Here is a 17,587-nt window from a genome sequence, read left to right as displayed (position 1 = left end):
ACAACATTTCTACCTACTTCTTTAGTTAAGCTTTCTTTGTCCTTTAAACCATTGAGCCTACAATCAAGTCAATGAGGCTGTGGCAGAGCTGCTGACAAACATTCACAGCCCAATGCCAATTCACTTTTAGTACTTTTAGTAGTAGTCATTTCAGCAATCTGGTTTCTAGTGTCCAAATGACCCTAGCAACCATGCATTGATTTGAATAAGAAACTGGACTATGAATGGGCAGGAATAGAAAGATGAATAATAAGTAGCAATAACAGTGTAGCCTTACAAAGTATCTGGTTTTAGATGGGGTCGGTGACCCCCATTTGAAAGCTGGAAAGAGCCAGACGTTGAAGGCAAATAATTTAAATACTATAGAAATAAATGAATGAAGACCAATTGAAAAGTTGCTTAGAATTGGCCTTTCTTTAACATACTAAAAGTTAATTAAATGTAACCCATCCCTTTAATATACAATTGCCCCATAATATTATGAATAGTAAAAGAGGGAGCCTTCTGCACATTATTCTGCACTTTCTACCGTCCTGTGTCTCAAAAGCAAGACCCCATATCTGTGTTTAGGCATACGACCATTGTTATTTCTCCGGCCCAATACCTACAGGACCCGTGGGTTGGGTGGGTTTAGGTTAGGGATGCACTGAATCCACTATTTTGGTTTCGGCCGAATTCTTTGCGAAAGATTCAGCCGAATACTGAACTGAATCCTAATTTGCATATGCAAATTAGGGGTGGAAAAGGGAAAACATTTTTTACTACCTTGTTTTGTGACAAAAAGTCACTCGATTTCCCTCCTTGCCCCTAATTTGCATATGAAAATTAGGATTCAGTTCGGCCAGGTAGAAGGATTCAGCTGAATCTGAATCCTGCTGAATAAGGCCGAATCCTGGATTCAGAGACAATTCCAAATAGACCGCACTTACTGAGTAGACCAATATATCATCGGGTGCACGTCATATGGCCTGTTCATCAAGGCTCCATTGTTGTATTAATTCTCTCCCAGTAGACAGCACTCCAGTTTTTGTAAAACCGTCTTTATTGTGTATGGGACAGCAGCATAAAATTACATTTGTATACAATAATTGCCAATTTCTACAGAACTGTAAATGTTGGTATCGCTACATAGACGATATCTTCATGATTTGGACGGGTAGACATTCTGAGCTCATTGGTTTCATAGATGGATTGAACAAATGCTCCCCTTTTATTAGTTTCACTATGCATTGTGATATGATCAGTATACCCTATTTGGATGTGTTGGTCAAAAATACCATGAATGGCCGTTTAGACACCGATTTATTTGTTAAACAAACTGACAGGAACACGTTACTACGATTTGATTCCTTTCATCCCTCACATATAAAAAAATCTTTACCTAGATCTCAAGTGATGAGAGTGAAACGCATTGTCCAAAATGAACAACAACAAGCAGATAGAGTTGAGGAAATGAAGGATAAATTTAGAACGAGGGGTTATCCATCTAAAATCCTTGATGGAATAGATAGGGTGACTGAAGGGGAATCAGCAAACAGTGAACGTCAAACAAAGCGAATCTCGAAAAGAATACCATTTGTTAACCAATATAATGTACTGAGTGGGGAAATCTCTAAAATAGTAAGGAAGGAATGGAGTTTATTAACTAGAAATTTTCCAGATAAAATGATATTCCGATCTCCACCGGTGATGTCCTATTCAAAGGCAGAAACAATAGGAACCAAATTGGTAAAGGCAGATTTAGGTTCATCAACAGAATACGTACAGACCCATTTGAAAACCCCTAAAAATGGAACTTTTCCATGTTGTGGATGCAGTCATTGTAGCAATGTACTAAAAGGAGAATGGATTCATCATCCCTTACAAGGTACCCGTATTCCCATCAGGGGTTTTTTTACTTGTATGTCCACATTTGTTGTATACAGTATTAAATGCCCCTGTGGGAAAATATATGTGGGAAAAACTATTCGCTGTCTAAGGGATAGACTTACCGAGCACAAGTCAGCTATTAGGAATAAATTAAACCAGCCTATTGCGAAACATTTCAATGAAAGTGGCCACACTATTAGTCAGTTACGCTTCCAAGTCTTAGATACAGTTCCACGAAGGAGACGTGGGGATAATCGGGACAAAGAATTACTACGTAAGGAAGCTCAGTGGATCAGGAGGTTGGGGACTCTATCCCCACATGGGTTGAACCATGAGTATGACCTGAATCCATTTTTATTGAAATAGTTTTTAATGTGCTACTGATCTTATTTATTTATAGGTTATTACATGGACATTTGTATCCGCTTCCTGGGAGTGGGATGTAACTACGATATTCTTCAATGATTTTGTATTTGATGGATACATTGAAAGATAAGTACAGCTGAAGTTATTTGGATACATATGAAAAGCTTTTAATCACTAAAAGTATGTTATGTATTTATGTCTTGACACAAGGGGGCACTGTGATACATTGTATTTAAGGTCAGGTGGTGATGTGTGTTTTTTATACTTGACAAAGAGTGGAGTGCCACTCGAAACGTTGTAATTTTATGCTGCTGTCCCATACACAATAAAGACGGTTTTACGAAAACTGGAGTGCTGTCTACTGGGAGAGAATTAATACAACAATGGAGCCTTGATGAACAGGCCATATGACGTGCACCCGATGATATATTGGTCTACTCAGTAAGTGCGGTCTAATTGGAATTGTCTCTGAGGAAGTGACTAGCACAGTCACGAAACGCATTAAGCCTTGATCTCCACTGCCTGCTTTATTTGTCTGTCCTCATGCAATGATTTTATTGGAAAATTGTAAATTGTGACATTGCATTCACTAATGAGGTATTGTTTAATTCTACACTGAGCACTTCAACCATGGGAATTTTACTGAATTACAGTGGAACCTGAAATTGTATTCTTAATTACTGGTCTTAATCAGTGAAATTGTCAATTTAATTTATCTGACAACAGAATAGCCCTAGACACTGTAGTTATTTGGGTCCCCATTCCACTGCTAATGTAGTGTCTCTCCGTAAGAGCTAAACTACATGGAAGTCTAGATCAACATTGTCAGGGGCGATCCAGGCCATTTTGTTCTGCCGCCCCTCCCCACGGCACTCACCTTTTCAGCGGCGGAGGGGTTCGGGGGGTCCATGTCACTAGTGCAAAGAGCGCAGTTACACTCGCTGCACTAAAGGAGCAGAATTTCCTGGTTGAAAAATGGGAATTTGGCTCTTAAACTTACCAGGAGAAGCTAATTTGCTGCCCCTGGCAACCAGCGTGTGCTGCCGCATGAGACAAGTTTCTCAACTCGCCTGAGCGCCCCTGAACATTCTATATTAACTGTGATTTTTGTTATGGGGAAATTGTAGATTGCCGTGTTGAAAAATGATAGACAGAATAACCTTTATGAATTTATTTGCTGAACCTTAAAAAACCTGGTTGAAACTTTTCAGGTAAAGGCATTATAAAAGCAAAACTATGCTATTAAAAATGTACAAATGAAAAGGAATATTATTAAGCTTTATTGGCAGGCAGAGAATGGAGGCTAGTACTTCCAAAGACAATACCAGCTGACCACCCAATATATAGTGCAAGTATGGGACCTGCTATCCAGAATGCTCGGGACCTGGGGTTTTCCAGATAAGGGTTCTTTCTGTGGATCTCCATACCTTAAGTCTACTAAAAGAATTATTTAAACATTAAAAACAAACTCTACCCCCCTACCCTACATAGAACCCCTTAGCATTTCGTTATTTCCAATACTGCATCACTATTGGATTAATCATTATTTTGACTCAGGGTTGAATAGCTTTGATTTTTTTCCATTTAAATACGCTCTCCCAATTTCTTAAAAAAAGCAGCTAAAAATGTATATTGCATCTATAGCTGGATGTATGTTGGGTTTGTGCAGAAACGTAAATGTCTCCCACTTGTGGCTGACACTGCTCACTGCTAATAAAATACAATTAAGCTTATGACTAAAACTATAAGTTCATGTTTACACAAAATTGATCGTAGAATTGTCCTCCATTTATAGTCTGGAAGTCAAACACATAAGAAATATTCAATATAGATTCTTCCTGCTAATCACACATTACCTAAGGAAGGAATATTGGCAGTTTTGATGAGGTTATATTAAAGGTCATAATTGATGTTGTTAAAGGACCAGTAACATCAAATTTTTTTTCAAAATTTTTTTGTTAGTACACAAAGAATAAATAGCACCAAGACAAATTATACTTTAAAATTGCAAAGTCTTTATTAAGAAATAACTCAATTTCTGCTCCTCTTCGGAAAAGGCGACAGGGCAACCATCCATCTAGTGGTGCTCGATTTCTCCTCCCTGGCTCTCTGCTGCTGGATCAATGAATAAAGCTTACCCTGGAGAACCTTAAAACCATTGTCTTGTTTATTTCAATATACACAACATGTTTCGAGTCCAAGGACTCTTCATCTGCTGCTGGATCCTGCTGGCCGCTGACTGATGCTCCAAACTGGCAAAGTTTTCCCCGATGTGCCCCAAGCCTGAGTGCAGGGCCCTCACCCCCACAGCATGGGGCCAACTTCACCGTTGCCTCCCACTCCTGCACTGCCACATACCAGGGCAGAGCTCCGGAGCCAGGGAAGACAAACGTCGCTTCCCCAGAGTCTTCTTCCACACTGTATTGTGCCCGCTCCACTATCACACTGCTAACGCTGCTGCTGTATTAGAGGCGCATCTGTGTTTCACTCTGTGTTACTATCACATCTGTGCCAGGGAGTGTGACACTATACACAGTGTGATTGTGACACTAAAGGTGTGTGTCTTGTGTGGGCTCCGGGTCACTACTCCATATCGTTCTAGTCTATAATATAGATAATGGGGTCCCCAGGCACTGTGATCTGCCGCAGGTAGTCGGGTCCCCGGGTGAACAACAAAAACCGCTCCGGCCCTCCCTCTCCCGTGACAGGGGAAAGAGAAGGACTGTGTGAGGAGAAAGAGTCTCCGCTCTAATCCCACCCGGGCCTGCTAAATCATTTCCCACTGTCAGTGTCTGGCTCTGAGCTGCCCCAGCTGGAAATTACTGTCCGTGCACAAAGAAGGGGCAAATGACTTCAAATGTCTCGCATTCTGCTCTCTCCTACCCGGGAATCCCTAATTCTCTGTGTATGTGTCACTGCAGCCTGCACTGCCTTCCACAGCGTTCTGTCAGGTCCCCATGAAATACACATCCCATAATATTATCCTGCCCGACTGTAGAGCCCCAAGGGCCTGTACTCCAAGTCTTGCGCTACACTCACCTCATTCCTGCTTCTGCCACATTCATTATTCTCTATGTACGTGTCTATCAGCTGTGTACAACAGTCTATAGAGAATAATGAATTGTTTCATGTTTAGCCTATGAGTAAGTGTCCCTGGTAGACACGAAACGCGTCAAGGCTATTTTCTTAATTATGGAAAATAAAATGTAAGCTTTTTTAACTCTTTTACAACTTGACTCCGGCTTTACTACTTCGTGGGTCCAGGCTTGTGCCAGTCTCTTTTGAAGTTTTTCTGGTGTTTGACTCCTCTTGCTGAAGGTCTGGGGCATGTGCAGCCGGGCCCAACGGTTACAGCCGTAAGCTCATATAAAACCTTCTCAAATGCAGTAGATACTGGTTAAACAATTTGTTTATTTTGTATATTTTCAGCCACTTAGAACACCCCAATTTGCTGCTGCCACTCTTACAGCTTTGATGCTAAACTCACCAAACTTGAATCACATAATCATGAAAGAAACAGTGACCCAAAGTGGGAGGAGCCAACAACAGCCAATCCAAATTTACCCATTAACTTTAATGGAGAAATTTAAACTGCTGCCAGTGTTACATCTTTGAAGCTACACTCGCAAAACTGGAATCACATAGTCATGGGGTCAACCTGAATGAAAAGATTATTTTTGTTGGATGCCCTAAAGTGGGTGGAGCTATAAACAGCAATTCACTAACCCACTAACAGCCAATCAGATTTCATCCATTGAATTACCTTGTTTTACATTTAAAACACTCCCATTCTCACATTATTTGTGCCTGGGTTCCCAAACTTTGCACAGTCACTCACTGGGTGACTACGGTTTCAAGGTTAGAAAAGTGGGCGGAGCCAACAACTGCCAAATCAGATCTAACCTATAGACTTTCATTGGTTTAAATTTAAACTCCTACCATTCTTTAAATATTAATGCAAACTTTGCATGTTTTTCAAACCAACCTGAAGTTCCCTTTCTAGTTGTTATTGCTAGTTTTTAATACTCATGTTTCCATTCAGGCCATCTCCTGTTCATATTCCAGTGTCTTATTCAAATCAGTGCATGGTTGCTATGGTAGTTTTGACCCTAGCAACCAGATTACTGAAATTGCAAACTGGAGGTTGCTAAATAAAAAGCTAAATAACTCAAGAAACAAGAAATACTAAAAACTCAAAACCAATTGCAGATTGTCTCAGAATATCACTCTCTAAATCATACTAAAAGTTAAAGGTGAAAAACCCCTTTAACTACTGTAATAATCAACCCACCCCTAATATGAAGCTAGTAATGAAAGAGAGGCAAGAAAAGTAGAGTGTTGTGTTTTGACCGTTCATTATCACAATTTGACACTTGCTTTGAGGTCAGCAAATTATTTTTATACATATTTGTTGTGAATACCATTAATAAGCTCCAAACACAGATTGGTCCAGATTGATTTCAATTAATTTATATCACTTGAATTTAATAGTGAATGGTTGTATAAATATTTTGGTAGAATCAGAGGAAGAATTTCATGAAGGTTTTTATATTAAACCTGCAGATTAGCAGCTGTTTCTTGTAGTTGCCTAGAAATTGATTCTGTTTGTTAACTGGCTCAATGAAATACTAAGAAAACAGGTAGTAAAAATGTCCCAAAAATAGAGTAGGAAACACTCTATCCACGGCACATGCTATCAATGACAAACCAATCAGAAATGCTCCATTTGGTTCCACTCCCTATAAGCAGAGTGCAGCAATGACGGAATTGGTCCTTCCTAAAGAGCTGCTTTTCATCAGGAAAGACTGATTTTACTCTACTGTGCAGGCAGAAGTCTAAATCTGTGAAAAAGGTTGCGGCATATATAGAAAGTTAAACTTGTCAATTCAGAGAAAAACTTACAGATTGTCATAAAACAGGGGTACTTCAAGTTTTGCCACTCCTAATGAGTTTAGGTTTAATTTTCCTGTAATAATTGGCCTACAATTAGGGTTCAATCCCACCTGGAAATGCCTTGATCCTTCAATCCCATCCCCTCATCCTCCAAAACTCTGACCCTAACCAGCCTCCCACCTTATGTAGGAAGCCCAGTCCCTTTTGTTGGCAGTCCAAGTCTCCTGCTGGTATATGCTTACTTAAGTGCTTCAATCTGTTATTGCGCCCATAGACAACTTTACAGAATATTAAAGTGTGGGAACTGAATAACTTTGCAAACTGTATATTTCCTTTTTTTCTACATAGATTCAGTTAAAATAAAAATAGCTTAGAAAACAAAATGTAAGCGTAAGATTCGTTTTTCAGTAAAATGAAGAATTGTTCAATAGTCTAAATACTAAATATACTCCACAATCACTATCACAGCCTCATAAATGGTTGAATTGGCACATGGTTACCCATGTGAGCAGTAACGCCACGTCAAGGCTTCAACTCTTGTTACTGTCCATTTATTGCAGCAAATGGCTCACCCTATAATTTGCTGCAATAGTTCCCTAGCTGGTCCAGCACTAAGTGACAAACCGTCATGGGACCTTTCCTGCTCAGTAATGACTGAGAGGCACAAGCTAAATATTCCCACATACACATATTGGCTTTCATTCAAACATACGCTAGCTAATTTTATTTGTTGGAGCAAATCAGCTGGTGATCATAGGCATAAGGAGGATGAAATCCTCACTGATTTGCTGACCATATGACTTGCTGCAATGATTCCCTATTTAGTCCCTAAAGCTCTTCACTGGGATTTTTTAAGTTCACATTCAGACACAAAACTGACTTTCATCACACATACATTGACTATTTTGTAAAATCACATTGAGACGCATAGAGCACGTGGGGTTTATACCTCTGCTGTTTGGCTAACCATATGGTTTGCTGCAATACTCCCCTAACCAGTAAGGATTTTAGATTTTAAATACTGGTGAATGACTAATGATGTCCCTATTTAGCAGATCAAATTACTCAAACTTGGGGGTACAAAACAGGTGGTGCCTAGGCAGCGTTTTGGTTAATCATGCTCTTCCCTGCATTTTATGCCAGACACAGCCCTCAATATCTTGGGTTTGTTTTTACAATGCTCATACGTCTCACAAAGCCATACAACATACATGCATATTAAAGCAAATCACATAGTGAGCTATTGGTATATTAGTTAATATAATTGCTGTGGTTTGCTGGAATAGTCCCTAATCCTAGATTCATATGTAGCCAATTGCCGGCTTGAAAAAGCCAGCACTGAACCCCCTCCTATTTGATTCAGTTTAGTACCCCTTTTGTTTTTAGGAGATTTTGTTTTAGTTGGTTTAATTTATATTCTAATGGTGATTTTAATTATCTTATGTGTACTGACACAGTTACTTAGTAGTGAGGCTAATGCCACACCAGGCTGTGAAAAAGCAGATCCGCTCCCATTTGCTCCATGGTGTAAGTGCATTGATACACACGGAGTGGATTTTGGTGCAGAGAAGCATAAATATACATTTTCACACCAAAATCTGTTCCATGACTGTCAGTGCACTTATACCATGGAGTGAATGGGATCTTTCTCAGCAAGGTGTGGCATTGATCTTTTGGTTGAAAAAAGGTGTCCAAATTCAACCTTTTGCTGAAACAAATCCTACCTAATTTTTAGATGATCCAGAGGAAGGCAAAAAAACCCCGTCTGAAGCAGCTTCTAATTTGCTTCAGAAGGGGGAAAAAATTCCTTCCTGACTCCAAAATGGCAATCGGTATAATCCCTGGATCAATGGTTTCCTAATTCTACTAAAACCAGTAGCTTTGTACAGTAAGTACAATGCTACCTTCAGGGCATATGGGTTGGTTCAGTATTGGCATACATGTGGGAAAGTACCAGGTTATAAAAATATCCTGGCACTGGTAACTGATTCATTGAACAGGAGAACAGTAAGGATGATACACACAGGGGCATTTGAAGGTGCTTCTAAGCCAATTTCACCTGCAGTACAGTCAGCAGCTGCTGCGCTATTAATGCAAGCTCTACAAATACAGTGACCGCTGAACTGGCTATGGACTGCAAGTAAAATGACTCTAGACGCACCTAGAAATACTAGTGGATAATAGTAAGAAATATATCTCAGTGTTCTCCTGTTCAACAAATGGGTGAGCATTTCAAATGACTAAACTGACTTACACTCAATCACACACACAAATACATAGAGCACACACACTCACAGAGAAGAGTTGGGAGAGAAGTTGGGGAGAGGACAAAGAGGGCATGGGTATGGGAAGTGCTAGGGTTAAGGTATGGAAGAAAACCTGGAGGGATTAAAAGTGGATGGTAAAGAAGCTGGGAATAGGGAAAGGGATTGAGAGAAATGTAAATAAGGAAATCAGGGGAAAGGGAAAAGGAGGACACAGTATAGAGGAAGTAGACCCGTGCCCCCCGCGGCCACAGGGTCTGCTTTCTTTATAGTTATGCCATGTAAGGAAATAAGGGAGAAAAAGAAGTTTGGGGTGTTGTTTAGAGATTAGGAAGAAGGGAAATCAAGGGTAAGGGAGCAGAAGGGAGAAAGTATAGAGGAAGTAGACCTGAGCCCCCCGCGGCCAGGGGGTCTGCTTCCTTCATAGTTACACCACTGCTTAGAAAAGGGGTTACACAGGTAAGGGAATAAGAGTAAGGCAGATGTTTGGGGTATTGTGAAGTGATTATGAATGAAGGAAATCAGAGGAAAGGGAGTAGGAGGAGACAGTATAAAGGAAGTAGACCTAGGCCCCCCGCGGCCAGAGGGTCTGCTTCCTTTATAGTTATGCTGCTGGTGTGACCCACTTAGGAAAGGGGTCAATCATGGGTAAGAGAATAAGAGAGAGACTGAAGTTTGGGGTGTGGTTTAGTGATTAAAAAAGAGGCAAATCAGGGATAAGGGAGTAGGGGGGAGACAGTATAAAGGAAGTAGACCTGGGCCCCCCGCGGCCATGGGGTCTGCTTCCTTTATAGTTATGCCACTGGAGTGGGCCACTTAGGAAAGGGGTCAATCATGGGTAAGAGAATAAGAGAGAGACTAAAGTTTGGGGTGTGGTTTAGTGATTAAAAAAGAGGCAAATCAGGGATAAGGGAGTAGGAGGGAGACAGTATAAAGGAAGCAGATCCGGGCCCCCCGCGGCCAGAGGGTCTGCTTCCTTTATAGTTATGCTGTTGGTGTGACCCACTTAGGAAGGGGGTCAATCATGGGTAAGAGAATAAGAGAGAGACTGAAGTTTGGGGTGTGGTTTAGTGATTAAAAAAGAGGCAAATCAGGGATAAGGGAGTAGGGGGGAGACAGTATAAAGGAAGTAGACCTGGGCCCCCCGCGGCCATGGGGTCTGCTTCCTTTATAGTTATGCCACTGGAGTGGGCCACTTAGGATAGGGGTTAATCACAGGTAAGGGAATAGGAGGGAGGCAGATGTTTGGGGGAGGGTGGGGTTAACCTGTTTTTATTTAGCAATTTTCCTTCAAGATGTAACCTTACCATAGTACCTTCCTATTTTCCATCCTTTAGAAGCTACAGTCAGAGATCCCGTCTGGTGCTGGCTTTGATGGTAGAACCAGTTGACATTCACAGGAGATGATTTAGGTTTGGTACAACAGGTGGATTGGTTGTTTAGGGGTGCAGCTTGCCACAGATGTTAAAGGCCTCAGGTTGTTACAGGCAGCAACTAATGATGGTATCCCATGTTAGAACAGAGGTAATGCCTTACTCCTGCCAATTCCAGTTGGGATCAACTTCCGAGAAATCTTTCAAATTCTTTCCATCGCAACTATGAGGGGAGAATGTTAGCGGATATTCATCTAAGTCGTCCGCAGATGGCTGTGAACAAAGAAAAAGAACTTAACCTTTTATACAACATTTCACACGGCAGAATTTTGTATTAATTTCACTAGTGATTAAATGTAATTTGTTATCACATCTTATTAGTCACTGAGGGCTTCCTAACTACAAGGAACAAAAGGATGAACTCAGTTGCCTGGTGTTATTATGCAACTGACCTGTCCTCCATCCCAATAATAGCAGGGGTCTTATGCAGTGGGAGAGTGATGCTTATGACTATGTTTTCATACTAATCATACATGTATAATAAGTCAGAAGACCTCTGCCCTACTGTTTCATGAAAGAGTATTGATAAGACATTGATTGCTCCATCACATTTATTTACCATTTCTGGCTTAAAAGGTGTCTTCAGTCTTCGATTTTCCAGATCATCCCAGTTGATAGTGCTGTAGAAAGGATGCTCCCTGATGTTCCCATTCAGTCCAATTCGTTTGGTGTTATCAATCTCCAAAAGCTAAAGAGAAACATAGTCATATGTTAGAGTTTTGCAGATGTTATACTAGGGAACTCCCTGCATTATTGGCAGGCACATAAGCAGTATGCCAGTATATCTATTTACCTTAGGCAGGAGGTCCAGCATTTCCTCGCTCATATAACATGGATATTTTGGTGTTTTGTTCAAAATCATATAGCGCTGCCTTAAAATGCTGCCTGATGTTGAATATGGCAATTCATCTGTGGCCATTTCATACATTGTCACCCCGAAAGACCACCAATCCACGGCTGTATTGTAGTCTTCCTTTAATAGAATCTTTGAAAAGAAAAAAAATAAAATGAATTATAGCAACAAACAACTTTATGCCTTATATTTGTGGTAGTAAAGAGATCCAAGCATTGAAAGTTAATTACAAGGGTACATTGACATGTCTGTTTGCAACATATTGGAACGTCTAAACTACATCAGAAAAGGGATGGACTCAGTTATTTTAACTACATGTAATATTAACAATTTAACTACATGTAATATTAACAATTTACTTCAATATTAAAACAAATATATTTATTAAGCAACAGGCCTAAGAATTTAATTGACCTCTTAAATCACTGGCGGGTAATTAGGAGGAACACATGAGAATGGGAAAAAGACGCCAGGGGTGTCGCATTTAATTTAATTTGCAATTTAACATTCTATGACAACTAACAAACTGAATCACACAAGCTTTAGATATATTTGCACTGGAGTTCTGGATGTACAACAGGAATTACTAGTGGATTAATGTGTTTCCACAGTAGGAGCCTGAGCAGCTGGATGAGTTACAGTTCTGCAGTTACAAAGTACATATTAATACTAAGATCCCATATAAGACTTTGTAGCTATAACTAACATTTCTGTGCTGTATAAAATGTATTAAATGCCATTTAGAATGCTTTGTGTTAATTAAGGTTTAATTGCAACAGGAGGGGTGCCTTATATTAGCCACCAGTGATTTTAAGGTGGGAAGTAGTGTTAACCTGTTGTTTAATAAATATATTGAAGTATGGCATGTTTAAATGTTAATAGTACAAAGTTGGTCTATTTTCTGATACAAGTTTAAAGGTTATAACATTGGGACTGACAGTTTCACTTTCATTTCAATACAAGTATAGGACCTGTTATCCAGAATTCTCAGGACCTGGGGTTTTCTGGCAAAATGTATCTTTCCATAATTTGGATCTTCATATCTTAGGTCTACTAGAAAATCATATAAACATGAAATAAACCCAATAGGCTGGTTTTGCTTCCAATAAGGATCAATTAAATCTTATTTTGGATCAAATACAAGGTACTGATTTATTATTACAGAGAAAAAGGACATTTTTAAAAATCTGGATTAATTGGATACAATGGAGTGTATGGGAGACACTGCCTTTCCGTAATTTGGACCTTTCTGGATACAGGGTTTTCCGATAACGGATCCCATACCTGTAATCATGGAAAGGTCACATTGGGTTCAGATCAGTGAAAATTCTAACATCTAAACTGGACCCTAATAGATTCTAAGAAACTAAATTGCTTGAATTGGCATTGTGCCAGCATTTGTTAGGTGATAGATTGGGATAGATGGGAATGGGATCATCAAAGATGTTGATACTATTCTCTCATTTTTTTTTTATACACACCTTTCTTTCTAATATATATGCTATTATGCATATATTGTAAATATTTTACAACAAATTATGTTACCTCTGGTGCCCGATATCCAGGGGTTCCTGCTAAGCCGTAGGTTTTCCTCTGGCCAAAGATGTTCTCTTCTACAATGCCAAAGTCGCAGATCTTTATGTGGCCGTCTTTATCCACTAATATGTTGTCCGGCTTCAGATCACTGTAGGTTAAACATAAGAACAATTTACTTTCAGAAAAATATAGAAAGAATTCTGGGAAAGAGGTCAAGCTTTATCACATAAGTGAAGTCTTTGTAAGTTAAATGCGATCACATATTTCATTCCCTTCTATTTAAGAAAGTTAATTGTTGTTAAAAATAACCTCAATTAAATGAACCACAAAAGAAGGTGATAAACTAATTTAAATTAAGCGTACAACAAAGCCCACTGTGTGCCACTGCTCTTGATTGATTGAGGGCATAATAGAGTGTTCTACACGATTGCAACTTATAGTTGATAAGTAGCCGCATCTAATCCCCCCCAGACAAACTGTATTTTATTAGCTGACCTCAAAGAACTTTAGAAGGTTAAAGAACACAAACACAATACACTGAGATTTTACTGACCGATGAATGATTCCCTTAGAATGCAGGAACTGGAGGGCAACCACCATCTCTGCTGTGTAGAACATGATTGTCGACATTGGCAGACCTCCTTCACGCATAATCATTTGCCATAAAGATTTCCCACTGGCATACTCCAGGACAAAGAAGGCTTCAAGCTGGTAAGTGCAGGTTAGAACAATGTGAGACATGAAACATTACTATACAGAAATAGAGCTGGTTAAAAGAAGGGCTAAAGGGACTTGTTTAAGGGGAACAAAACCATCTATGTAACTTGGGCCCCCTGCAATGATCTCATACCCCCTCCCCAACTGCATCAACATTAACAGGGCAAATAGGGCAGTATTGGGAGCTGTGTGGTTGCATTTCAGGAAGTGAGTCAAAGTCATATCAATAGGTTTTGTTTAACATATATAAATCTTAAATAAGTACCCCTGTAATACACCCCATGAAGGTACCACCACTCTATACCAACAAGAATATATTGACAATGACCAAGTAGATTATGCTGTTAGTACTAGATGACAATAAGGACTGGGAGTGCCAAGAATTAAATCTCAGACACACATACAAAGTGCTGTTTTAACCTGTTATTGTGCATAAGGATCAGTATGCTTTACCTCTGACTGAAAAGTTGCATAAGAATGGCATAAAAATGCACATTCTCTGCTGATCTTCAATACACGAGCTTCTTTAGCGATGGAATAGCAGTCGTTCTTCTGTTTCTTCAAGATCTTAATTGCCACCAGTTGTTTATTTGGTCTAAAAGAAGCCAACATCACCTAATAAAAATAAGAAAAGAGATTCATATCATAGGGTCTCTCGTAGAGACAGAAACAATGTAACTTGCTATGCAAACATGCTTCATGACTTGGGAAATCCTTCACTTACCTGGCCAAAGCCTCCTTGTCCCAGTACAGTGTGGAACTTGTAGTTGTTACTATCCAGGGGAGCAGGTCTTTCAATGTCCAGACGGGGTCTCTTCTGTATGCTTCCACCTTGTTAAAGAGAAAAAAATTCCATTAACAGATCACACCACAAACTGTAGTGATAAGCCAATTTTTTAAACACACATGGATTTGTAATGAAATTTCGCCAATGGTGAATTTTTTCAAGAAACTGCAGCAAAAATTTGCCACGACAAAATTAATCAAAAAAAACGTCCATTTACTTCAATGCATTTGGAGTGAGAAAAAACTTGAAAAAAAGCCCATTGGCTTTAATGGATTTAAAGTAAGAAAAAACACCCATTGACAATGCACTTGGAGTGAGAAAAAACACCCATTTGGACTAGAGTATATTTTGCTAACAAAAAGTCGCTGTGACCCATAGACTGTAATGCATTTTGCAAATTTTTCGCCATTTGGCTAATTTTGCTGCAGTTTTCAATTTTTTTAGTGAAAAACTTATAAAATGTACATAATAGTATATGTTAAAAAACAAACATACATATGAAAATCAAAACAAACTTTTTAAATGTATTTTAAATGTATTTTTTAAATGTATAAATGGTTTCTTGGCAGGTACTTATTTACAGTATAACATATAATTGAGAAGGTGATACCTACCCACTTATATGTATGGCCACTCGCAACCTCATTTTATGACCCAACGGCTCATTTACAAATGTGAGGGGCAAATTGTAGAAAACAGCTGTACTGCAAAGTGCCATGTTTTTTCTACTTTCTCCAAATCTGTTCACAGGGCCCAAAATGGAGTCGTGCCGTTCTCTCTTTATCCAGAAATGGATGTGCCTACGTTTGTCAGTGTTGCAATAAGGATCAATGGGAATTTTCCAGCACAAGTTATATAGGGAAATTAGCAGTTGAGTTTGCTGTTTGTTAGCAAGTGAGGGGATAGGTTGAAGGGGACATAAAATGTACATAAGTACAATGTAAAATTGCGCAGCCTGCTATTATAAGCACTTTTTCAATTTACAATAGCCCATATACTATTAATGGTGGGACAACAGTTGTAGTACTGGGGACTTAGATTCAATTTCAGCTAGGAATTGAAGAAATGTGTATGTTCATCCTAATGGATAATACAGGTATAGGATAAGTTATCCACAAATTCATTATCCAGAAAGCTCTGAATCACTGTATGGCCATCCCCCATAGACATTTTAATCAAATAATTTATATTTTAAAAAAATAAAGGTAAAGGTAACTTGTACTTGAACCCAACTAAGATGTAATTAATCTTTTTTTGACCTAAAACAATCATATCGGGTTTAATTCATGTTTAAATAAATGTTTAGTAGACATGGTGTAGAGATCCAAAATACCAAAAGACCCTTTACCCGGAAAAACCCCCAGGTCCCAAGCATTCTGGATAACAGGTCCCATGCTTGTAATGTGATAGGGACTTAGCAAAAGTGCTTATAACGGCACTGAGCAATTTCACATTCAGTGATTATGTACCTACAGTATATGCTTCTATTAAATACATACAACAAGGGTAATGTCATTTCCTTACCTTCTAATAGGTCTTCTGGTCTTGATCTTCTATTATTCACTTCATTTTGCTCTAAATTTCTTTCTTTACTGTTGTCTTCTTTGATTTTTTTATCGTCTTTAGCAACCTGACTTGTTTTAATTCTCTCAAGCTTACTAGTCTTTTTCTTTGCTTGGCTTTCCTTTTGTAACTGTCCTTCTTCAACTGCTCTCTTTTTAATGCTCTTACCTTCACTAGTTTTCTTCTCTGCTTGGCTTTTCTTTTCTATCTCCTCTCCTACTTCAAATCTTCTCCTTTTAATCATTTTACCTTCATTGGTCTTCTTCTCTGCCTGGCTTTCCTTTTCTATATCTCCTTCTTCAAATCTTCTCCTTTTAATCTTCTCATCTTCACTGGTTTTCTCTGCCTGGCTTTCTTTTTCAATCTGTCTTTTTTCATTTTTTATCCTTTTAATGGTCTTCTCTTTATTTTCTGTCTGTTTCTCTACTCTCCATCTCCTTTTAATGCTCCTATCCAGACTTGTCTGTGCATTTCTGCAAATCTTTTTATTATTTGCTGCATCTGATTTTCTTTCTCCTGACTCCTTGATCCAATCCTTGTTGGTCTTACCTTCTATGCAGCTTTTCACTACCTGTCCAGCCGGACATCTCCTTCTCTCACTCAAATCCATGTTGGTCTTTACTCCTATACTACTCCTCCTATACGGTTTTTTATTTTTACTCACGGTTTGGATAAATTTAGCAATCGCTGATCAGAAACTCCTACTCTCTCCTACTCACTGTCCAAACGGCGGTTGGTCTGATCCAGCAAGTAACAGTTAAGCTAGGTGTGTCATGTGACCACCAGCAGTGGCATGCGGGCATCATTGGGTTTACCATGGAGCAACAAGCATGCAATTGAGAGCAGAAGACATTACTATGGCACTACAAACCTTTCTCAAATAAAATACAACTTACGCTGCTCTACATTAAAGTATATAAAAGATCAGTAATAACAAAACTTGTTTTCTTGTAAGCTTGAGTTCTTGTAAGGTATCCCATAATATTGATTAAATCTGAACTGCTAAAATATATACTGGTTGGTGCTATTGGTTGGTTGTCTTCTTTAGATAAAATGCTTTGCTGTAACTCCCAGTGCCAAAAGTCATATTCATATGCGTGTGTGTGTTATGTGTATATATATATATATATATATATAGTTCAAAGCTGGTGCACCAGTCACTATATGTTAATGCCTAGGTGCTGGTTATAAACAGTAATCCATACACAAAAAGAACCGCACACACAGGTCTTTTAAGTGAAAAACAAAAATAGTAGGCTTTATTACTGTAATAAAGCCTACTATTTTTGTTTTTCACTTAAAAGAC

The 17,587-nt window shown here is 39.0% G+C and overlaps 1 protein-coding gene across 1 annotated transcript; it reads right to left on the bottom strand.

Annotated features, from left to right (window-relative positions):
- Positions 1 to 10,688: 10,688 nt before the first annotated feature.
- Positions 10,689 to 17,113, bottom strand: LOC121393633 (protein kinase C delta type-like). Its single transcript, XM_041562657.1, has 8 exons — positions 16,243 to 17,113; positions 14,656 to 14,762; positions 14,385 to 14,546; positions 13,768 to 13,922; positions 13,224 to 13,362; positions 11,619 to 11,810; positions 11,385 to 11,513; positions 10,689 to 11,038 (listed from the first exon to the last, which is right to left on the bottom strand). Exons 1-8 carry the CDS (start codon positions 16,889 to 16,891, stop codon positions 10,925 to 10,927), a joined length of 1,647 nt encoding a protein of 548 aa, XP_041418591.1. The 5' UTR covers positions 16,892 to 17,113; the 3' UTR covers positions 10,689 to 10,924.
- Between the last annotated feature and the right edge of the window lie 474 nt (positions 17,114 to 17,587).

This window comes from Xenopus laevis, chromosome 5L (assembly GCF_017654675.1).
Source record: "Xenopus laevis strain J_2021 chromosome 5L, Xenopus_laevis_v10.1, whole genome shotgun sequence".
NCBI classification, from domain to species: Eukaryota; Metazoa; Chordata; class Amphibia; order Anura; family Pipidae; genus Xenopus; species Xenopus laevis.
Note: the sequence above shows the minus strand (reverse complement) of the source record. Positions and strands in the feature narration are given on the sequence as shown.

What these genes read in the sequence shown, in the direction of transcription:
- LOC121393633 (XM_041562657.1), bottom strand. Translation starts at nt 16,891, where the DNA reads ATGGATTTGAGTGAGAGAAGGAGATGTCCGGCTGGACAGGTAGTGAAA. An exon ending in ACCAGAAGACCTATTAGAAG is followed by an intron (nt 14,763 to 16,242) that starts GTAAGGAAATGA and finishes CTCTTTAACAAG; the next exon opens with GTGGAAGCATACAGAAGAGA. An exon ending in CACCTTTTAAGCCAGAAATG is followed by an intron (nt 11,039 to 11,384) that starts GTAAATAAATGT and finishes CTTTGTTCACAG; the next exon opens with CCATCTGCGGACGACTTAGA.